We start from the raw sequence: 24,563 nt of genomic DNA, 5'->3' as shown, positions 1-24,563 counted from the left end.
GAAATAACCAACCACTGCTCACATGTTTCCGACTCATTAGCTGAAATGAGATTTCCTTTTCCACTAGGATACTAATATAATTCGTCAGTCCAGATTGTTTCAAATCCTGAGTTTCATGCCGCACATTTCAATGTTAATTGAAAGCAAGAAAATTATTCTAACTCTGAAGTAGAATATACATATAGTATACAATACTCGTAATTCAACGGGATTAAGTGTGTTTGAGGTTCAAGATAAATTTGAAACTTTCATCTTTTATAATGAATTTATTATAATTTGTTTCTAACTTATTCAAGAACGTAGAAATCAGAACTACTGGCAGATGAACACTGGAAGTAGTAAAATAAAGAAAGAAAAGCGCCAATCCCTGTATTTCCAGTCGACCTGGTGTCCAGTATATTTCAAACTCTGTTTATTCTTATATGACTTTACGTTCCTACAGTTGCATATTTCTGATTTATACTTCTTATCTGGAGCTTTGTGTTCTATAGTTATGTCCTATTAACTAAAAGAGACGGATAATTAATAAAAGTAAATGGCTATGAAGGAATTAATAAGAGAATCTCGAGGGATCTTATGGATACAATGTTGCTCACTAAGAATTCACATAGGCTGGAATCGAAACAAAAGATTTGTGGGAAAAAAAAGGACTGAGTTCTTAATTTCCTGATTATAAGCCAAGAAAGGTACAGTGAAGGCACTCAATATACCATAAGTTTATAGTAGTATTCAATTATAAAGCACTCGTAAACGGTCAGTACTAACTTTTTTAAGAAAGTGATCATCAGGAACAGCAGCGAAATTCTATAATTTCCATATATTTTTCAGTATCATGCTAATGTAATACATTCAAACATTTCTCTTGGTAATTCACAAAGCAGATATTTTATTTATATATATGTATACATACTATAGATATATTTTTATGATGTTCTTTTGTTATTTATTGAATATTTATAATTATCAGTAATCTGGACAGTAATTATTATTCTGCTATAGTTAGCCATTCCTATTTTCTCAGTTCGATGTAATAATGAAAATCTGATTAGGTATTTGTTTTTATATTTTTCATTTCTTAAGATGTCAATAAGGTGTTCAAATTTTTTAGCGTTCTTTTTCTGTTTCTTTCAGTGGTTACTTGATTGAAGATGGCAAATAGACTATTCGAAGAAGCAGCCCACGCTGCATTATACTCAAAATTCAGACCATCTCCACCAGATCGATTAATAAGAACTATCTTAGATTATCTTAGAGAGAAGGTATGTTGCATTGCGTATTGGTTGGTTCATCTACTTTAAAATGTTTGTTTTCAACACGATATATATATATATATATATATATATATATATATATATATATATATATATATATATATATATATATATATATATATATATATATATGTTTTGTTTTACCAAAGATTTTGCCCGAATGTGAGCTTTACTTTATTTAACGTAGGTAGGGAGAAAAGGGCCATAAGTCTTATACAACATTAGGTTCATCCGTCTGGTGATAGCTGTCATCATAAACGGTTGCAAATAGCGAAAAACGGTTTTCTGATATAAATAAATTCGGCATTCCAAGAATAGATTTCATCTACGAAATTCGGCATTCCAAGAACAGATTTCATCTACGAAATTCGGCATTCCAAGAATAGATTTCATCTACGAAATTCGGCATTCCAAGAATAGATTTCATCTACGAAATTCGGCATTCCAAGAATAGATTTCATCTACGAAATTCGGCATTCCAAGAATAGATTTCATCTACGTCCTTATCCTTCTATTCGAACCGGAAGTGTTAGAAATATTGCCTTTTCAATTTCAACATTAAACGCAATAGACCATAAGTGTTAGATGAAAACGAGAAACTTTATATATATATATATATATATATATATATATATATATATATATATATATATATGGATTCAGCACCATTTTTCTGCTCTTATCATACTACTAAATCCGGAAGTTGTTGAAATCCACTGCAACTTCCGGTTTCAATTTTGATCCTCATAGAGGAAAAGTAGTGAAACTGTATTCTCGCTACTTATTCTTGAGCCTGCGATCCATCAAGAATAAAGAGAGAAAAGTGGGTAAAATCTCCCTCCTCCATATTGCTTGATTTGATTTGATTTGCTTTTCATTTTAGCGTCTCTTCCAGCAGTGATGCTATACGAGACATGAACCTACAGCTTAACGTGCAATCCGAACCACAGGAGCTCCTTTCGGGAATCGAACTCGGGTCTTCCACGCAAAAGGCGCGTACGCTAACTGCTTAGCCACCAGGGAGATCTTCATTTTGCAAATTTGCACATGCTACTCCATTACATTACTTTGAAAATACAATTATTTTTATTTATTTGTTAATTCAATAATTGTTAATTATTTATTAAATGTTTATATGCAGCTATTTGTAACTTTTAGGTTAGTTTTCAATCATTCATGTTAATTTATTGTTTCAGCTAAAGCAACAGATAAAACTTAAAATTAGGACACCGTACCTAATTACAGGTAGATATATGTGTTTTCAACTATATTGAGCGTACGATACTGAAATTGCATGAAGGCTAGAGGACGAGATAAAGGGTCATGTGGATTTAGTGCTGCGTATTTTTTTAAGCAATTTTACATATGTTTTTATTATTTATTCATTTAATTTCATCATAATTCACCGCTGCGTTAATCATCTTTATATAATAAGGAATATTATCATAGATAACTATGAATTACTTTAAACCAAAGAGAAACGTACATCTAAAAACAAGAAAGAAGGAGAATCTTCTAGAAGACTAACATGTTTTACAAACAAAACAAAACATTGTGAAATCTTACTGTTATAACATGTACTTTCTTTTCTATCAATTATAACTAAAAACATACAACTAACGTATAACATAATTTAATTATAATAAACAATGAAAAAAGTGAAAAAGTCTTGCTCCCAAATAGTGGGTAGAATCAAATATAAACTTATTATGCAAATGGTAATTGGACAAAGTATACTGATGGGACATTTCGGTGGGACATTTCGGTATATCTAATTCGTGATCAGTAATTTAAAGAAAGACATATCTTCCGTCGCTACAAGAAGATAATAAATATAATTTAATTCATTTAAACTTAGAAGTCAACAGAGAATTATATCCATGGCCATTATTGATTTCCCTGGCTCGAGAAATATTTGCCTAGGATCCCACCATAAAATTTGTACGTATCAATAACAAATTACTTTCAATAAAAAAAGAATTTTCAATAAACTGTTCCCAATTCCGCCGAGCTTGGGACATCTAAAAACTTGACTTAGCTTTGGTATTTCTGATTATTCGATCCCATTCTATGCAAGATTGAATAAATTTTAATCTATTTCGCTCTTCGGTTCGTATTACTGTGGTTTTTCTTAATCCCGCGGAGTACTTTTGTTCCTAATTGAAGTTTAGGGTCCTTCTTCAGCACTGAGGCTGCATGTAACGGGGAGCTTCAGTTTAAGGTGGAATCCGAACGACCGTGTTGGGTTCAGATTTCAGTTCTCTCCCACCTAGAATTGAAATCAGGATCACGTGCATTCAAAGGGGCGTGCGCTGATGCTTTGCTGCATGCATATATGTATATATAATGGGTTGAGGAACAATTCATGAACATTTGTTTCAAGTTTATTTTAAACAAACAAACCAGTACAAATTAATCAATAATATATTCTATGCTGTTGTTTACAACTTCCTCCAATCGTTCAGTAGTTTTTTGATGCGTTGCCGATAAAAATCTGTCGGTCTTGACTCAAAGTGGTCGTCCAACCAAACCCTCAATCTCACGTGATTATTGAACGATACACAATGAAAATCGTTCGAAAGCAATCAAAAGAGTTGGCAATCTTACGGTGCCAAATCTGGAGATTGGTTTAGTTATGCCTTCCCAGTCTCACCACATTCACAACATGGTCTTTCGAGGACGAAGGTCTTGTTTTGCTCGCTAAGTCATTTGCTTGTCTGGGCTGAGCTATTCTTTTTGCTGCTTCATATTGCCGCAAAGGCACCATTTTTATAGCGAGTGTCAATGCGGTAAAGAAAACGCCGTTTGTGAGTGTGTGTTGAGCGATGTCGAGCGATTGTGAAGCGTTGATTTTTATTGTTGCTCAAAGTGTGTGGCATCCAAGCACCGAGTTTCTGAACCTTGCCCATTGAGTGAAAATGGTTCGCCACAGTTTTTTGATCACAATCCACCTGCTTCACCATTCTTCTAGTCCAGCGTGTTCGAACCGGTGTGCCGCGGCACACTAGTGTGCCGCGAATGGGCCGCTAGTGTGCCGTGAGGAAATCGAAACAAAATTATTAATTCTATAGCAATCAAACTGCAACATATAGGGAAAAATGTATATTTGTATTTAACATTAACATGAATCTCTACTATGAATCTACAATTTTGAGTTTCACACTGTTACTTTTCTGTACATTTTTAATGTTGAAAATAGTATTTGTTATCATTGTTATGACCATCATTGCTTCTTTATTGTTGCAGACTATTTCGTAACTTGAAATTTTAAAATACATTCAGTCCTTTCGACAAAGCAAACATGCATACAAATTACCTATATTTGTGTTTTAAAAGAGATTTGTTTGTAGAATAAGCATAATGATTTACCACAGGAGGAAATCAGTGATCGAGCTTTCTTCACTATGAGAAGATCAGTAATCAAAGAAAAAATTACCACTATATTTTATATTTACAAATAATAATAATAATAATATCTATATGAGTGTGCCGCGAGAATTCAAGTTACACCTATAGTGTGCCGCAAGTTGAAAAAGGTTGGGAAACGCTGCTCTAGTCATTTGTCGTAGATTTTAGTATTTAAAAAAAAGAAAAGAAAAGAAAAGAATAAAGAAAGAAAGAAAGAAAGTGATTCTTTGATGTCAGTTGCTCGATCGGTATGTGATCCATTCTTGAGGTCAAAATTTCAATTTTTGAGGAACAATAACCAACGACGGGCTATATTTTGAGGCATTGCTCCTTCTCCATACACAGCATAAATGTCATGAGCAGCTTCGACGGCCTTAACACATCGATTAACTGCTAAAGGCAAATAACGTCGAAAATACTGTTTTGGCTACATGACATTCCATTTTAATGCTTTAAAGAAAAGAAAAAATAAAACTAAAAAATCAGAACACACTGTCTTGTAGAGCAAATGATTCTCTTTAAATAATATAAAACCTTTTGCTAATATCTTTTATTTATGTACGTAATTTTGAATTAAAAACAAAACGCTCGTGGCTTATTTCTCAATCCAATGTATATGGGTTTCTAATGCTCCACTGTTTGGGTTTAAAACTAGCTAAGAATGATAAAGTGGCTTTAGCATCTTATTTTCTTTCATTAAAAAAAAAAAAAAAAAAAAAACATTCCGCTGGAACTCGTAAAAATTATTCAATTTCTATATAATATGGTGCATATGATGTATAAGGCTTTCACATAATCCTTGGTGCTTAGGGTTTGAGTTGAATATTCCTTTCAGCATCGAGGCTATACGAAACGTGAATTTAGAGCTTGACGTGGGATCCGAATCACATGAGCTCCCGCCTGGAATCGAGGCCAGGTCTCCCCACAAAAGATACGTATAGCCACGAGAGAGTTTTGCTTAGGGTTGAAACCGATAAATTGTATGGGAGTACTTGTATTAGTTTGGATTCAAATCAGTGAGGAATGAGGCGATGAAAATACTTATTTGAAAAAAAAAAACTTGCTTTTACAGTGCATTGCATCATTAGTTACAGGCATTGAGTCAACAATTTATGGTATGTAGAATACAAGAGAAAACGTAATTTTAGGCTTTAATTTAATCTCTTTGAAAATAATAATAAATAACATTATTCTATTAAGTATACAGGTCTATGTTCTTTGGCAGTGGATGTTGGATGTGGAACAGGACAAAGTACCGAAGTGCTAGCGCCTTACTTTGAAAAAGTCATAGGTTTCGATGTGAGTCAAGCTCAAGTAAAACAAGCCGAAACGAAGAACAAGTTTCCTAATCTCACATACAGGTATGTCTGGTATTAATTACTTAATATTCTTGACCTCTGTTCCGTAACTAATTTCTTTTATTTATAAAAGCAATACGAAATTAAAGAGCTAGAATAGTATGTTAACTATGCTGTGATATGACACAAAAGTATTTGTGCTCAAATATGTATTGTGTTAAGTACATAAAATCTTATATATCCACAAAAAAAGTCACTTCCGCGTAGAAATACCATATTATGCTGGGAAATGACTCCACGAGCTGTTGCAGATATATCACATACATACAGATGGTGATCAGAAAAATGGAAACGCCTGAACGAAATTGCAACTTACCAGATTAATATGGTGTCGGACCACCTTTCGCCTTCAGAACAGCCTTGATGCGACGTGGGATGGAGGCATAGAGGTCGTCAATGGTAGCAAGTGGAATTTTACACCATTCCTCGTGCAGGGCATCGGCCAGTTCTGTGAGAGAGGACGGAGGTGGAAATCATCGCCGCAGTCGTGTTTCCAAGACGGACCACAGATGTTCAATTGTGTTGAGATCTGGGGATTGGGCGGGCCAGGGGAGGTGTTGAACTTCATCCCGATGTTCCTCAAACCACGCTGCAACAACACCAGCTGTGTGAATGGGTGCATTATCATCCTGGAAGATGGCGTCATTGTCCGGGAACAACATCCGGACCATAGGATGCAAGTGGTCTCCTAAAATTGCGACATAATCGTTGGCAGTGATTCGTCCGCTAAGTGCGACCACATGACCCAATGAAAACCATGATTTGGCGGCCCACAGCATCACCGAGCTGCTGCCATGTTTCACAGTTGGGCGGAGAGACTGCAGATCATAAGCTTCTTTGGGCGTTCTCCACACATAAACACGGCCCGTGGTTGGGAATAGGGTGAAGGATGACTCATCCGACCATATCACACGTTTCCAGTCTTCAACGGTCCAAGTTGCATGGTCGCGGCACCATTTGCGGCGTGCGAAAGCGTTATGGTCCTTGATGAGCAGTTTGGCCCGTGCAACACGACCCCGTAAGTTCATGTCATGTAATTCGCGGCGGACTGTGATTGTGGAAACAGGGTGGGGGAGGTGCTGATTGAGTTCCTCCGTCACTTGCTCCGCAGTGGCACGACGGTTCTGCGTGGCAATGCGCTTTAATACCCGGCGTGACCTGTCACTCATGATTTTCTCCCGCCCACTGTTCCGCTTCCACGATGTGGTTTTCCCGTGTGTTGTGTAGGCCGTCATCACCTTCGACACTGTCCCACGCGACACACCTAACACAGTAGCCACTGCCGTTACACTCACTCCACATAACCGCGCACCAACTATTTGCCCTGTTTGAAAATCTGAGAGGTCTCCCATTTTACACTACCTCCGTCTGCTGCAGCCACTGTGACACTGCTGTTCCACTGCGCCTGACGTAGTATGGAGACCGACCTAACACACCACCACCAGCGGTCCGGCGCTGCGGGCGCCACGACACCACTGCCAACCCATACATCTGACGTGTTGCCACTACAGGTGTTTCCATTTTTCTGATCACCATCTGTATATGTAAGTTGACTCTCTCATTAGTAAACCCAGCGAAGTAGGGAACACCTGTTTCTGCATTTTACCTTCTGCTTCAAATGACTTTGCAGGCCAGATCAGGTGCGCCGGAGCACCTGAGTATTCTTCAAACCATGAAGAAACGCTTTGAGACTTGTAAAAACGGCACTTGTCATCTTTTAAGATGGGAGTGAACTGCATATTCTTCATAAAGATGTTGGAGAAACGGCAAAATGACAATGCGCAAATAAACATGTTCATGTTCACATTCACCTGTATGAGTAGATCCAAGTGATGCTACTAAAACATCTCCAGATTCTCCTTTAGCTTGAATTATACTCTCCAAACACTGCATAGAGCAAATACGATAACAGATAGCGAGATTTTTTTTTTTAAATCGATTTTTCGTTCTAAGAATAGGTACCATCTTCTCTCTTAATCATCTATTCAAACCGGCTGAAATCAACCACTTTCGAATTCAATGTTAATTGCCTTAAAATAAAAACCATAATAGATAGCTAGAAGCGGTTTTCTGTAATTAGTTAAGCATCCCAAATATATTCCATATTTACTCTAATCTCTCTCCACTTTCTATGTTATGTTCATCGTTATAAAAGTAAAAACGGGAACAGGTAGCGAAAAGTGATTCTCTGCAATCGATTAAATGTCCCAAGGATAAGTTCTATCTCTACCGGTACCGGTTCTATCTCTCCCTATTAAAACTGGAAGTGGCAGAAATGAAACACTTCCGGTTTTATCGTTAATCGCTGTGGAATAGAAATGGTAAGGGATAGAAAGAAGAGGTTTTCTACAATTGATTAAGAGTCTCAACATTATATTTCATTTCCTTCCTTAAGCGTCTACTAACACAAAAAATAGTGGTAATTCACTACGGCTTCCAGTTTAATTATTGTTCTTCATAGAGCAGAAACACCAAGATATAACGAGGAGCGGTTTTATAAAACCGATTTAGCGTTCCATAAAGGTACCATCTCTCTTAACTTCCTATTCAAACCAGAATTTTTAGAAATTAACTACTTCCGGTTTTAACTTGATTGTTATAAAATAAAGACGGTCATAGGTAGCGAGAAGCTGTTTTTTTTTTTTTTAATCAATTGAGCGTCTCAGTAATATATCCTCCCCTCTCATTTCTCAGTAAAACCGGAAGCGGTCGAAATCTACTACCACTTCAAGTTTAAATAATAACTTAGAAAATATTATACCATACAAACCAAAAACGTCTTCACGTGGTGTACACGTGACATGCTACTTGTTTTCTGTTATCACTATTTGCATTTTTAATTACTTATTTTATTAAGTAATAAGATTATACTTTGGTTAAAATAATTTTCCATTTATGACAGCTGAGAGTGAGTAGGGAGGTTGAGTGCTTGTTATGACATTACATTCGCTCCATGACTACAAATCGGATCAGGCTCCGCCGGTGTCATATTTTGAACCACGTATTGGAAAAGCGTCAGTGTTCCTATCTTGGGACAAGTAAACGTGTCAAAAAGATTGAAAGAACATTTTGAAAGGAGAGAAGGAAAATTATTTTAATGTAGATTTAAACAGAAATTGTAGAAAGAACTGCCACAGATGTACAAAGGGATATCGTTTTAGTAGCTCGTAGATTTTTGGCAACGTTGTTCCCTATTGCCAGTTATCCACACAACAATGAGAATCACATATCATTCTTACATTAAGCAGCCAAACCTATATGAGAACAAGCTACTTTTTGAACGAAGTCGTTGGTGTGAGGGACGATGCATCGTGCAGAGCAGAACAACGGTGACAGCTATCTCACTCGATCAATCAGTGTAATGCTTATGCGTATAATGTCAGAGTTCTATATGATATATTAGAGTTCGATCCGAGCCCATTGTGACGGACAGATGGCTGGGAATGAGCATATCGGAAACAGTGCAACTTGTCGTGTGTTCACTAGCTGCCGTGGTTAGTGTCTTTCAAAGGTGGGGAAAGGACGGTGAAACCAGCACCAAACCATAAGATACGGGACGGCCACACTTCGGACGTCGTAGGTTGTCGATTTTGGTTCAACAGGCTAGGGTGCAAACTGTGGCACAATTAACAGCACACTTTAATAGTGGACAAAGCACGAAAGTGTTTGGAGCACACAGTTTAAGGTGCACTGTTGGATTTAGGTCTCCGCAGCCGACGTCTCACACTGTACCAATGATAACCGCACGGCATCATCGATAGGGACTGAAATAGGATGCCCATCGTTATGTGACTCCAGAGCAATGTCAGCGTTGAATGGTCCGATGAATCACGATGCTACCTTCATCACGTCGACAGTCGGGTCAGAATCCATCGTCTTCCAGGCGAACAGCTGCTCGAGACGTGCATTGTAGGATGACAACAGGCCAGTGATGACTGCACAACAATTTGAGGAACCTTCACATGGCCATGCATAGGTTCAGTAGTACGTGTGGAGGGCATTATGATGGCTTCTAGCTATCAGCAGGTCACTGCTGATCATCTACATACATTCATAGTGGCCATATTCCCAACTGGGAATGATATCTTTCCGCGGGACAGCGCTCCTTATCCAAGGCCAACTTTGTGTTGCAGTGGTTCGAGGAGTATAGTAGTGAACTTAGTGCTGAAAACGCCCCCTTTCCCTCCAAACTCACCAATCTTAACCCATTTCAACATCTTTGGGATGCCGTTGACCTCTCTGGGAAATGTACAGGAATTAAGTGAGTTGTGTGGGCAGATATGGTGCTCCATGCTCCCAGGCACCTACCAAGGTTTCAGTGCTTCTATGCCAAACCACATTGCTGCTGTCCTGCAAGCCAAAGGTGGACATACTAGAAATTAGATAGTAGTCATACTGTTTTGACTGTTCAGTGTAGTTTAATCAGAGTACAGCGGTTATGTATTATAGATCTAAAATAAACTTGTGATGTTTAAGCTTTACTAACACTCACCCATAATGTTCTGGAATCGTTAAAGAATTGTTATATTCCTAGTTGATTTCTGCTTCCAGTCTTATTGCCTTCAACAACTAGACAATAGTGAATACCTTCGCCTTCACTTATATTTTATTCAACTTAGTGTTTTTCCACACATAACACTAAAATCGACAGTTGGTTATTGAAACGCTTGAAATGAAATCTTTCAGTTTAACGCCCCACGATATGCCCTTTATGCTAAGAGAGACAAATGATTAAAGCAAATAAATGATGATGGAAGAATTGGAGTGAGAATGTGGGAGGAAAGAGGAGTACTCCGATAAAACCCACGAACACTATGTTGTCCACCAGAAACTTACTTGGTCGTGGATTGAACCAAGAACACCACGCACCAGAGCCACCGTGCTTCCTTTATTAAAATGCTACGGATCAGAACACACTTTAACTTGCAACTTGGCGGTATCAAAATAGAGACAATATAATGTTACATTTTATACGTGTTTCATAAACTTCAAATGTTTCACGTCACTTCAGTTACTTTCTTGTTCTTCTTTTACCCATAGGTAAATTGCATCAACCAATATAAATCTGAAAAATTACGTTTCTATACCAGTGGCGGCCGGTGGATTGTGGTTTCGGGTGTTGCAGTACGAACGATCGGAGCTAGGAGATATAAACTGTACCATTAACTAATTAGCATAACTTTAGATGCAAATGCTATACATGTGAAATTAAATAAAATTCTGGTTTTAAAAAAATAACATTTTATCCGATTAGTCACCTTATTTAATTAGCAAGTCCATTCTCCTGTCTTTGATTGGAGTAAATTTGTCTAATACATGCTGGTTGAACGCTGCTATTCCTATTATGAGGTCTTTCTCGATGGAAAGTATAACCAATGGTGATAACCTTCCTTGGAATATTCAATTCCTTAAAAAAGTCAATTCTTTTCGATGTGGGAAAACGCCTGTCTCCTTTTGTTGACGTCATAAGTACAGTTAATATTAATTTCAGAAGCTTTGTAAATTCACTAAATATTTTTTCTAGATTGTTGCAAACTCATTCTAGCAAACCCAGTCCCAGACAGTGATCCAAATTCCTTTGCAGCGTAGGCTGAAGAAAGTTCGTGCCAGAAATTGGTATTAAATTGAACACACACTATTCATAGTTCATCTAGGAAAATTTAAAACAAATTGTAGAAATATGTCTAACGCAAACAACATTGCTGACGTAAGATGCCCTGTGAATTTAAACCGGATTTTTTTCGAACTCTCTTCTGAATTGCCCTTTGCTTGTTTTGTCTAAGCCCTAATTGCAAGTTTTTCCTCAGTGGAGAGCTGGGCAAATTACTTTTTTTTCTTTTTTTTTTTTTTTTTTTTTTTTTTTTTTTTTTTACGCTAGTTACAGAAGTCATGGTATAGAATTCAATCAGAATTTGTAGGTTATTTAGAGAATTAGAGTACACACAACTCAACACAAAACCCAAAACAGCTGATTCAGAAAAGATAGCTGATACAAAAGAGGTATATGAATCGCGAATGTCACATAAACACCAACCCAACCACGCACGTGCGTAAAAGAAAAACTACATTCCAAATCATCCGTCTTGGTCGTAAACAATGCACGATGAACACAATATACTTTCACAGGAGGCGAAACAATGCTTATTAATGTGGTATGTTCTGGAAAGCATACTTTGAAACGCGGCAGATGTAGGATTAGCATGTAACAGAAGCCAAAAGTCAAACTACGTCAAAAAAAGAAAAAAAAAAAAGCATTGCCAGTTTTACACCCAGAAATGTTTGCAGGGAGGGGTCCAAAATATTTAAGGGGGTCCAATACATCTATGTAATATTAAATCTGTCATATTCTGCATCCGAAAAGACGATAAGTAATTAATTACTGTCACCTATATTTTTAGAAAAATGCTAGAACAATTATTTTTATAAGAAACGAAAGAGTACATGATGAGGCGTAAAATAAAATATTTAGCCTACATGAATCATTTCTCCGTTAAACAAATATAGTTCGTTAAGAAAGTCTACAAATTGGAAATTTTTAAGAGGTCCGAACCCGGTGGACCCCTCTCGTGGCTGCGCCCCTGAGCGTTGCTAACTAGTCCCAAATTCAATGTAGCGTTTCCCATCATACAGTTTTATGTGGAAAGTTATCAAGAGTATAAAATACATTTGTTTTATAAAACAGATATACATATAATAAAATACTATCCACAGAGGGGGGGTCGGATTCTATATATTGACTTGTTAATATCTGGTTCACAAATTGCTGTACAAGAAGCCTACATTATCTATATAAGCTAAGAATTAACTTGTAAATACGTGTTTAATTTAATTTGCTTTCTACTCTGTTACATGTTTTCTTTCTTATTTTGTAATTCTGCATTTTTTTTTTTTTTTTTGTTATTATATTGATTTGCTCCAGTATAGTCCCGTAATTTAAAAATATGAATGCATAAAAATAAATACAATTTGTAATTGGTAGTTAAATAAAATTCAGAAATCTTATTTAGCGCGCAAAACATTCTTGTTCATTGGAAACCGTGCCGCATTGTTGCAGAAGAACTGCAACGACCAGACCCAAGGGCTGCTAAATATGCGATTCGAACTGGCATTGGTCGCTGGAAGTGTGACGTCACGCGGAAGAGAGGAAATCGCGTCTTCTGCTTTTAGCATATACTTTTTGTATACTCCGAGCATATTCTAATTTCATTTGATTGTTGAAACTACATAAAGACAAAACTATAACTAATTCTAACACTGCAAATACGCAGGGTAAATTGCTATATTATAATAAATTTATATTAATGTTATCATCTACTCGTTGTTTTATGAATATTGATAGAAAATGTTAGTGATAATGCTAATTGCAGCCCTCAGAAGTCACAGAACCCAGAACGCATTGATTCTTTTTCCTTGCACTGTGTTTCTTCATTGTTTGGGCTCTATTTTTTTTTTAGGTTGAGATTGCTCAAATAAATGTTCTTGTTTTTACGTGTTTCTACTATATTTTGGGTTTAGCTCGCGGAAAATGTGCCCGAACAAAATTCGTAAGCGCGAGTGCCGGGAGGCTAATCACTGCAAGTCTCATTAAAGGATTTGAGCCAATACCTGACTAAGCACGAGCCTGAATGAAGGATGTGAGCCCAAGCAAAAATGAGTACAAGCCCTACTAACGCCAGTGAGCTCGATTCCCACTGAGTGTTGTAGTCTGAGCCCAAGTAAGCGCTTGCCCCGAAAGAGATCAGAGAGCACGAGCTCCAGGGAACCTAGTTAGTGCAACCTCATTGAAAGATACGAGCCGGGGCCAAATAAGCTCGAGCTTCAACGAGAATAATGAGCAGGAGCACACTAAAGATAATGAACCGAGAGAGCTCGAGCTGGTATCAGAGAGCTCGAGTTATATTGATGGTACTGAGATCGAGCCCAGCTGACGGAAGTGAGCCAACACAAGTGTGCACGAGTCCAATCCAGATCAGTGTGCCCGAATCCAAGCAAGTGCGTGACCGAAGGAGACTAGAGAGCGCGAGTTCCAAGGAGCCTGGTGAGTTCGAACGTCATTAAAGAATGTGAGTCCTAAACCAATTAAGCTCAAGCCTCAACGAGAATAAATAGAGCGAGCCCCACTGAAAATATGGAACCCGAGCCCGCATTAATACACACTTCTGTCAGTGAGTTTGAGCCCCATTGATGAGTGAGCTCGAGCCCAGTTGACGGAAGATAGCACGCGCGAGTGAGCAAGAGTCTAATTAAGATTAGTGACCCTGAACCTAACTAATCGTGCGCTCGCTCGAAATAGATTAGGGTACGCGATCTCCAAGGAGCCTAGTGAGAGTGAGCCTCACTCGAAAACGTGAGACCGAGACCGAGTAAACGCGAGCCTCATTGAAGGATATGAGCCCGAGCTTGAGTAAGAGCGAGCCTTAACGAGAATAGTGAACGCTTTTCCCACTGAAAGTAATAAACTCATTGCAAGTCCCACTGACGTCATTGAGCACGAGGTCATTAATGGTAGTGACCCTTACTCTAGTTCAGATTAGTAAGCCCGAGCTTTATTGAAAAAAATGAAATGAAATCCGAGTTTTACGTCCCACGGTTATGCCGGTTAGGCTAAAGGAGACGGTGATTATGAGAAATGAATGAAATGGTGGAATGAAGAAAGTGGGAGGAAACGGGAGTACCCCGAGAAAACCCACGCACACGGTGTTTGTCCACCACAAAGTTCACTTGGCGGGAGCAGGGTTTGAACCCGGGACCCCACGCACCCGAGCTTTATTGAGTGTAGTGAGCCCAAACCCAATAAACGTGTACCCCAATGAAATTAAAATGAAATCTCTAAGTTTTACGTCCCACAGTTATGCCGGTTAGGCTAAAGGAGACGGTGATTATGAGAAATGAATGAAATGAAGAAAGTGAGAATAAACGGGAGAGCCCCGAGAAACCCACGAGCACGGGGTTTGTCCACCACAAAGTCCATACGGCGCGAGCTGGGATCGAACCAGGGACCGCAAGCACCTGAGGTAAACGCTCTACCACTGAGCCACCGCGCCTCCACCCCCAATGAAATTAGTGAGCACGAGCTCCCAGCAGTGTAGTGAGTGTGATCATGGCCGGATTTAGGGGGTGCACCGGTGCACGTGCACCCCTTCGTTCCAAATATACACTATCTAAAATGAGAAGCTAGCAGTGAAACTAGCAACACTTTCCGAAACTTTCTGCCATTATTTTTCGGTTTGGGGCTTAAGAGAAAGCAGAGCTTTGCAAAAGCAATACATTAAGTCGATTTTCTGAAGGTTGAAGGAAAAGGATTCACCAAGTAAAAACAATATAACATTTGTCAAGTAGGACAAAAAGCATGCGACCTTCTTTAAAATACCCCCCCCCCCCCCCGTTCTATGTATCAGCGTTGTCAAGGGTAAAGAATATTGTCACATGTCACTTTGAAGAGTTTCAGTGTGATTGGTTAGTTTGGTAATTATTGGTGCACCCACGCTCAGAAAATCCTGGATCCCACCCTGAGTGTGATCCTTACTGGAGGATGAGTCCTAGCCCAAGTGAGCACGAGCCTCAACGGAAATAAGAACGCGAGCCCAATTGAAGGTAACGAACATGATTCCATAAGCTGCACATGTAACCATTTTAAACGTTAAAGTGAATATTTAAATAAGAATAAACGCAATGAACACTACATGTTGGCATACGGAAAACCTAGTTTTGAGCGAGCATTACTGGCGGAAAAGAGAGCAGCCAATCAGGTGTGTCTCGATTATATTTTTGGCTTCACCGAGTTACGAGGACAAAATGGGCAAATCCTCTTTTCTAACTTTTTACTCGTCCTACAGGATCTGCATTCATGACTCTATTTATTTAAATATCTACAACTTCTTCAACTTTATATGTTCGAAAAATAAATTATTTTCTCTTTACCTTTTACATCTGTTCGTTTTTAACAATTCCATGCCAATTCGATATATACAGAGAAGAAATTGCTTGAGGCCGGAACATTTTTACTTACAGGTAGCTTATGAAGTTCGTGTTGTAAGTCTGTCTCATAATCTTTCGCTAAGAAATAAATAGAATAAATATTAGCATTGTAATATCGATTCTCTCTGCGCGTTTACACCGAGAAACTCACTGTCGTTGTAGCAACATTTTAGAAAAGGGGTGCTATGTTATACATGGAGTCTTCCTTTCTCAGTTCGGACATTGAGCAACAACAAAGTTATTTTTATTCATTTTTGTCTCAATAATTACCCATTATTTATAAATTTCACGCATCGACACCGCTTACTGTATTCCCTACAATGTGTTTGTTTCGTGCTCTCTTCCACGTGACGTCACGTCGCGCAAGAATTCTGGGTATTTTTTTCTCTCGACAGCAGAAAATGTGCTACCTGTAATACTCTATATACATTGGACCAGACCCTTTAACTTCTGAGATAGGGAAAGGGAGTTCCAATTGCCGCGCTGAAGAAATCTGGTCGTTGTATGCTCGCTGCAACGCAATATAAATTAGAGACTCTGCGACAGGTTGTTTTTCGCTTTCTAAAACGGATTAATAGATTTTAGTTATAGAAGCAGGCACGTAGCCAGGATATCGTAATAGGGGGGGTCCGAGACATGAAATACTGTGGTTATCCACACCAGAGTTCGATTATTCTAAACTATTTTACTGGTAACATATATTGGTTCGTTTAGTCAGGATTTCGTAATAGGGGGGGAGGGCAGTGTCATATGAAATATTGTGGTTATCACACAAGGGGCTTGATAAGTATTTGTTAGGACAATAAAATGAGGACATGATAGTAAGTATCTTAGTAACAAACTATGAAGAAATGTCGAATAAAAGAATATTTAAAAAATTTTAAAAGATTTTACAATATCTACGTTCCTTCTTCTGTTCATCCAAATATAACAATTTTCCTAAAGTTATGACCTCAACTATTTTTTAAAAAGTACGTATCCAATAATGTCTTGTAAAATATTTTACAATACTTGCGCTCCTTTCTCTATTGAATCAAATGTTAACGGAACTTTCTTCCACATAACTTTTTGTTTTTAATATACGTCAAATACTGTCTGTTCCAAATGACAAGCTAAAGGAGCAGTTGAAAACCATTTCTGAAATAAGATGAAATAAGAGATACTACAGAGAAGAGATGATGAAAAATTATTTTTATTTTTAGCTTTTTATTTTTGACGCTGACTCTTCCTATTTCTCGTTTCTTTTTGTTTTATCCTTCCTTATTTTTTATTTCTGGTTTCGAAGGGGGGGTCCGGACCCCCCAGACCCACCCCTTGGCTACGTGCCTGATAGAAGTAAAATATATATGTTATTTAAAGTGTATGGAAGTATTAGAAAGTATTTTTTTCTGTTCTTTACTACTACTACTACTACTACTACTACTACTACTACTACTATTTTTTTTCTTGAAATACTTTGGTCGTTGCACAACGCTGCAACACTAACATTAGCCGCCACTGTCCTTTACAATTTAAAGCCTGTTTAAATGAAACTCAATGAACAACAATGTTTCAATTGTTGTTGAGGTTTCATTCCTCCAAATTTAACGTTAGGTGTTTTGATCTAAGGTAATATATGATTCGAACACATTTCTTTCTATTAATTACGTTTTCTTAATACTTTGATCTTTAAGATATATTTAGTTATGTCTAGATGCTTAGATAACCAGAAAACCTCTGTTGAATGTAACAGGATTGGCAGTGAGATCATACAAGGAATATGACAGTTATTTTAGGATTCCCAAGACACATTATAGGTGAATGTTAGTTAATCTTAACAAAATATAACAGATTGTATCTATAATAAAGCTTGAGCTTTCTGTTGCTTTGCGAATTCCAGAGTTGGTGCAGCGGAGAAGATCGATGTAGAAGACACATCCGCCCAATTAGTTACAGCATCGCAGGCGTGCCATTGGTTTGATTTACCTAAGTTTTATTCTGAAGTTCAAAGAGTTCTTCAACCCAAAGGTGTGTTGGCAATGTATGGCTATCAACTGCCTAGGCCCATTTACAAAGATAAATCGGAGGAATTGTGGAACATATTGTATGAGGTAAAGAAAACATTTTTTGTAGCGTGATGGAAGAATTGTTGTAGGAAACTTAAGTTTTGGTTATATAATTTTTAAAAAGCTGATATAGTAAAGCGATGCACTCTGATATTTGTATACTTGCATAATCAGGTATGTGTTATTAAAGAATTTAATTACAGTGCATATATAAGGTCACGTCTCGGTTTCATCGTTCGTAGAAGTTTCATTAAATCAAAGATTAAATAAGATTTACAAAAATACCCCACTTGTTCCGATTCTGTATTTTAATAAGTATTGATGAGCTGTCCCGGGTTCGATTCCCGGTGGGAGCACTCGGTCGAGAAAAGTGTAGAAACGCTTTTTCAGGCCAGCCACCCTGAATGAGGTTTACCTTATTCACACTAGGCAAGTGCCGGGGTGGTACCTAACTTATAGATCCCAGGCAGTTTTCTTCCCTTTCCCCGGATAGTGTGCTCGCCTAGGGATGTCATCCCTCAAACGTGACGGGCTAAATGGCTATAGATGCCGAAGCACAGAAATCTAAATCTTAATTTCTAAAATCCTTTAGTAAGTATTCATGCTTACTGTACAAATTCCACTGAAACGAGGCTATTAGGAGATAAAATACAAACAGGGTTGGAGTTTAAATTTGAAATTAAATTTCACAGAACTTTCTAAGCCAACCCATTTCCAATACATGGCTATATCAACTTTTCCTGTAAAATGTTGACCTGTAAATTTATTAATTGATGTTTTAATTCAGAAGCAGTTCTTGCAGTTTTTATGTTATGCTTTCGTTATTTGTTGAGGGATGGTACCGAGACCGAGACTAGTCTCGGTCTCGTTTCAATATCGTCTCGAATTATCGAGACGAGACCGAGACGGTCTTTTATATACCGAGACGAGACCGAGACCGAGACGGCCTTTTATATACCGAGACGAGACCGAGACCGAGACGGAGCTCTATAAATCGAGACGAGACCGAGACGAGACTTAGGTCAGTCTCGAAAGTCTCGGTCTCGTCTCGAATATTGATATATTATAGATACCTATTAAGATTGTCCTTTACTCAAAATTTATTTCGTTGCTGTGTTAGATAATATGGGAACGGTTGACTAATATTCAGTGGCGTATTTAGGGGGTGGCTATCGGACTTAGGCCCCTCCCGAAATAAATTTGTGATCATTTTTTCGCATTGCACGTACAGCGGGGGACACTTCTAAATGGTACACCTTAGCCGTAAATCTCCATATGGCTGTACCATTTAGAAGTGTCCCCCGCTGTACAACACAAATGTTTCTTACTCGTTGTCAAGCCTGTCTCTCTCTCCCTCTCTCAACACACACACATACACACACACACACACACACACACACACATATATATATATATATATATATATATATATATATATATATATATATATACAGGCCCCAGGCCCCTCCTCGATCATATCCTTTATCCACTGGATCCAGGATATGATCGAGGGAGGGGCTAAACCATAGTTTGACATTTTATCAAGTGTAAAGAAAGAAGTAGGATTGAAGCCCATTTTATACAGTGTATAGCTGATCGTCAAGGGGAGCTATAACCCCTTCAATCCTCCCCTGTCTATCTTATCTCATATAAGTAAAAGGAAGAGTTGGTTTGTCTGTGTGTCTGTGTGCCTGTCTTTCTGACTGCCTGTGTGCGGCCTGGGGACCAGACGAGAGTCCAGGAGTTACCAAATTTGGGTGACGGGTATCATGGCCCAGTAATCAGACCAAGAAGAAGCGTTTTTTTTTTATTATTTTGGGCCCAGGGTGTCTTAGGAGGGGGTGTTTCTCGGGACATGTAAAAATAATACAAAATGACTGATATTAGTGTCAAATACATAGTTTTCGCGGTTGCTGAGATAGTGATACTCCCACAGACCTTGGCTTCCAAATACTGGTCCCATGCGAAAAATGGGTATTTCATCTAGTTATATATATATATATATATATATATATATATATATATATATATATATATATATATATATATATAAAATGCTGAAATTTTTTAACATGCTGTGTGAAATATGGAAGGGGAAATTCTTCTAGATAATTTGCAATACCACTAGATAAACAAGCAGTGTTGCCAACGCAACATAAAGTTGTAATTTCTCAAATTGCACTACGTATGATATTACATATTTCTGTTCAGTTAATTAAGTTTAACGTCTCTTTCAGCAGCGAGGCTATATGAGACTGAACCTACTGATTAACGTGGAACCAAACCACATAAACTCCCGCCGGGAATCGAACCCGGATCTCTTACGCCAAAGGCTAACCACTTAGCCACGAAAGAGCTCTACATATTTCTAATTTAGATATTAAATAAAAGCACAATAGCACATATATTATTCAGTAAAACAAAGGAAAATACATATCACTAACATCAACATTTTGGAGATCTCTAATAACTCAAATGGCAGGAACATTGTAACATTAGTGTTCAGAAGTTTTAATTACAACAAGTCGCAGTTACTTTATTTTAAGCAGTGTTGCGAACTTAAATAAATTGCTAAATATTATTATAAATATAGTGCAAATAACGTAGCTAAACTGCAAAATATTTTAAAATTACTGGTAATTTGTTTTATGGTGCAAGAATGTTTTCCAAACACGATGTTTTTCATAGTCTTTGGGCTATTTATAATGTTAATATCAAAGTTTTCGTTCCAGCAATACATGTAAAAACAAATTGTAACTGAAATTAAATGAAACTGATAACTTTTCAGTAACACTAGTTGTTCTCCCTAAGCCTTAGGCCTGGCGTATTTTTTAGATTAAAACAGTGCTTTATTAAAATTTTAATTACACCCTAACTGCATTTCATTTGTTATAGTTTGACCACTGACCACTGACCACCTCAAACTCGATCCATATCATATAGCTATATGCAAGTATTTAAGGACTTACAGTTAGTAATACACATTGTGTTCGTTTTTGTTTTTGTTTGTTTTAGTTTAACGTCTCACGGTTATGCGGCTAAAGGAAACGTGGAGTTACTGATCACAGTGGAATCCGAAAAACTTCGGTCGTTGAACATTACCGCCACCGGGAATCGAACTCGGGAGCATGTAAACCAAAATCAAGCGTGCTAGCCACTGGAGCAAATGGGGGTCCTTACATTGCGTTGATTTAAGTAATTGAGTCACTGTTGGCAGATCCGAAGATCAAAAAGTAGCGTGTCTGTGCTCCAAAAGTAGAGGACATGAAGTATTTGTAGGCCAAATATATAGAAATGAATTATTTGGCAACTAATGACTGGTACTAATGAAATAATTTTTAAAATAGACTGGAAAATGTGATGGACATATTGCAAGACGAAATTATGATCGATAGACGAAGACAATTCTAGACTGGATACCACGTGACAAAAACAGCCTAGGAAAAGTCTCCATACAAGAAATTGTGACAAAATCAGGAACCACTGGGGAGTAACCTGGAAAAGAATTACCCAAATTAGATAGTTGTACAGAAAACTTGGGAAGACTTCATCCAGCAGTGGGTTGATAATGGTTGATTAGGATGATGGTGATGATTTTATATCGAGATCTAAGAGGTAAACTAAACCAAGTCATAATTTCGTAATTTTACAGGAGAAGCGAAAAACCGGTTCCTTAACTAAGATCTATAGTACTGTTTTTCAAACTATACTAAGTAGTTACGCTTTTAAACTTACATTATTATCCCACTAGAAAAAACATAGTCTATTAAAAAAGTATTCTAACTCAATTTGACTAAAAAGTGACTTAGCATAGTCTACCACTAATGTTCAGATTGTATAACTTTTACTAGGTAAGGTAGGGTAAAATTGGGGTCAAAATTTAACGAAAGTCGTACAACGAAAAAAGAAATATTTTTGACTATTTAATACTTCATGTTGCTGCAAAACTACGAAAATTAATACAAAAGAAAGCTAGAAAGTTAAGAATCACTTGTTTTGGTGAGAGGGAGAAGATAGATACTGATAGCTCGAATTACCTATATACTTATAGGCCCTATAATATGTATGTTCATGTTTCGCAAGTAATTTCCAATCAACATAAAATTTCAACGTAATGAACGCACGATTGGTTTTCTCGAATAAAGATCACATACATGCACTGCTAAGAGCTCAGAAATAAGCTTAATCTATATTACGGCATTGGATTTATTCAACTTGTATAAGAAACAGAATGTACTTAAATTTAGACGCGAAGTATGCGAAACATCTGACTTTGAATCTCACTTGTGTCGTGATGTAACCCGAGACCACACATAGCAAAGATGAATGCCGTAGCTCCCACCACAAAGTTCACGAAGTTCGTGTTATAAGGTGTCAATTAAACACGTAGATGTGAAACGGTAATAAAGCATTTGATCAATTTTAAACAAAATATATTGTAGTAATAATTTACCCTATTTGTTAAGATAATTAACGTTATATTCTGTTTTTAAAATGACAGTCAAAGCAGAATGTATTGGATAATAAATGAGAAATTGTAAAATTTCAATTTCGGTAAGATTAAATACATTCGTCGTGCTATGTGTTGCGTTATCCGTTAGAAAGTATTGAACAATTCTGATTCAAAGGAAGGAAATAAACTACTGTATAGTACTGGAGTTAATTTAATCGGCTTTAATAGTATATGCAGTATCAAGGCCATATGAGAAAGTCTTTTGCTGAAAGTGAAATATGGGTTACTATTTGGGTTTTATCCCAGGCATGATATACCCACTGATGATTGAACCTGGAACACACGCATGGAAGGCATTAGCGCAAGCAAGTTAGCTCTCAAGAAGTACACCATACTATAATTCGAAGTCAAGAATAAGGGCAAAAATAAGAAGCAGAAACGACAGACTTTACGATAATAATACTTTTAATTTTAATTTCACCTATTTATTTCGAGACTTTCGAGACGAGACCGAGACGAGACCGAGATTTGGCCCTCGAGACCGAGACCGAGATCGAGACAAGCATTTGTTGACCGAGACGAGACCGAGACGACGATTTTTGACTCGAGACGAGATCGAGACCGAGACAGCTATTTTTCAACCGAGACGAGACCGAGACTGTGCAATGTCTCATCTCGTCTCGTCTCGATACCATCCCTAATTTGTTCATTTAAATCTTCACGATTCTTAGTGTCGTCCCGTAAGCTAATGAGATTGTCCTCCAACTGGGAATTTAACACGGAATCATATGAGGCATTCCGAATAGTAATGACGATCTACAGAAGTTACGTGCAATATAAAAACGCTCGAAAATTACATTTGAAGTTTTTGACTGTTTACAGTATACTAATAAGAGAGATTTTCAGATAACAAATCTTTTTTGAGTTAGCGCTTACTATTCGAAACGCGTCATACTCTCTAAAAGCAAGCACGTTAACTTTCCGACCGTTTGGAAATATAGCGACCGTTCTACTAAGAATTGTGAATTTCGATATCCAGTCTTCTGATTGTGAAAGCAAGTTTCTTTTTTATTTTAGTACAAACCCTGAAGAAGGTGTAGATATTCAATATCCTTTGTAATGGGGTTATGTGTGCAAATGGTTTTCATATCAATGAAAAAATGTGATATATATTTTCCTTATCTGATCGACCGACTCATTGTATTGTTCTTCACAAAGTGGACAACACGTGCTTTCCTATCGCTTTTATGTTGATACATAAAATTTTGTGATGGATATAGTTCAGCTCATATGAGGAAAGTAAAAGCATACGGGCAGAGAACTTATACGTTCGTTCTTACTTGAAATTATATTTAATTGAAAGTGCTTTGCGAAGTTTAGTATATTAATGAAAAGTCTATAGTTCATTATTAAGAGTTTAAAAAGACAACCTTTCATTTTTCTTCTTTCTTCAATTTTTTACCTTACTTCTATATATCTATAAAGATAATAATTACACACAAATTCAGTTATCAACCTAAACTGAATTTGTGTGTAATTATTATCTTTATAGATATATAGAAGTATGGTAAAAAATTGAAGAAAGAAGAAAAAAGAAAGGTTGTCTTTGGATTTTACATTACTATTGATTAAATCTGTAGCCTCAGAATTACAATAAGATAACGCTTACATCCTAATATTTCAAATATTTATATAAAGTTCAGTGGCGTATTTAGGGGGGGGGGCTTCCGGGCTTAAGCCCCACCCCCGAAATCTTACTTACTATAGTAAAGTATATGAAATATCTTGCAGAATTTTCACATTTTCAGGCAAAGCCCTCCCCGAAAGTTAGCAAAGCCCCCCCCGAAAGAAAATCGTAAATACGCCACTGATAAAGTTACTATATCGTATGAGGCCAAATTTAATGCAAACGCATGTTTTCGAAATGATTTTAATCGAAAAATAAAAGTATCCAAATAAATTGCTATACACACTTTGAAAATATTATACAATGGGAAAACTTACCAATTTAACCCTTTCACTGTGGAAGGCGACGGAAAGAAAATTTCCC

At 37.3% G+C, this 24,563-nt stretch overlaps 1 protein-coding gene and 1 non-coding gene across 2 annotated transcripts in view; one reads left to right on the top strand and one right to left on the bottom strand.

Moving 5' to 3' along the window:
• The window catches only part of LOC145694217 (putative methyltransferase DDB_G0268948), a 159,516-nt gene that overhangs the window by 83,968 nt on the left and 50,985 nt on the right, over positions 1 to 24,563 (top strand). The window contains exons 2-4 of the mRNA XM_081770329.1: positions 1,132 to 1,259; positions 5,880 to 6,040; positions 17,895 to 18,105. Of these exons, the coding sequence (XP_081626455.1) occupies positions 1,149 to 1,259; positions 5,880 to 6,040; positions 17,895 to 18,105 (483 nt within the window). The 5' untranslated portion in view covers positions 1,132 to 1,148. The remainder of the gene's footprint in view (positions 1 to 1,131; positions 1,260 to 5,879; positions 6,041 to 17,894; positions 18,106 to 24,563) is intronic.
• TRNAL-CAG (transfer RNA leucine (anticodon CAG)) lies at positions 15,010 to 15,081 on the bottom strand. Its single transcript has one exon. It is a non-coding gene; the product is annotated as a tRNA-Leu (tRNA).

Source organism: Thermobia domestica, chromosome 9 (genome assembly GCF_964235325.1).
Source record: "Thermobia domestica chromosome 9, izTheDome1.hap1.1, whole genome shotgun sequence".
In the NCBI taxonomy this organism is placed as follows: domain Eukaryota; kingdom Metazoa; phylum Arthropoda; class Insecta; order Zygentoma; family Lepismatidae; genus Thermobia; species Thermobia domestica.
This window is presented reverse-complemented; position numbering and strand designations above follow the sequence as displayed.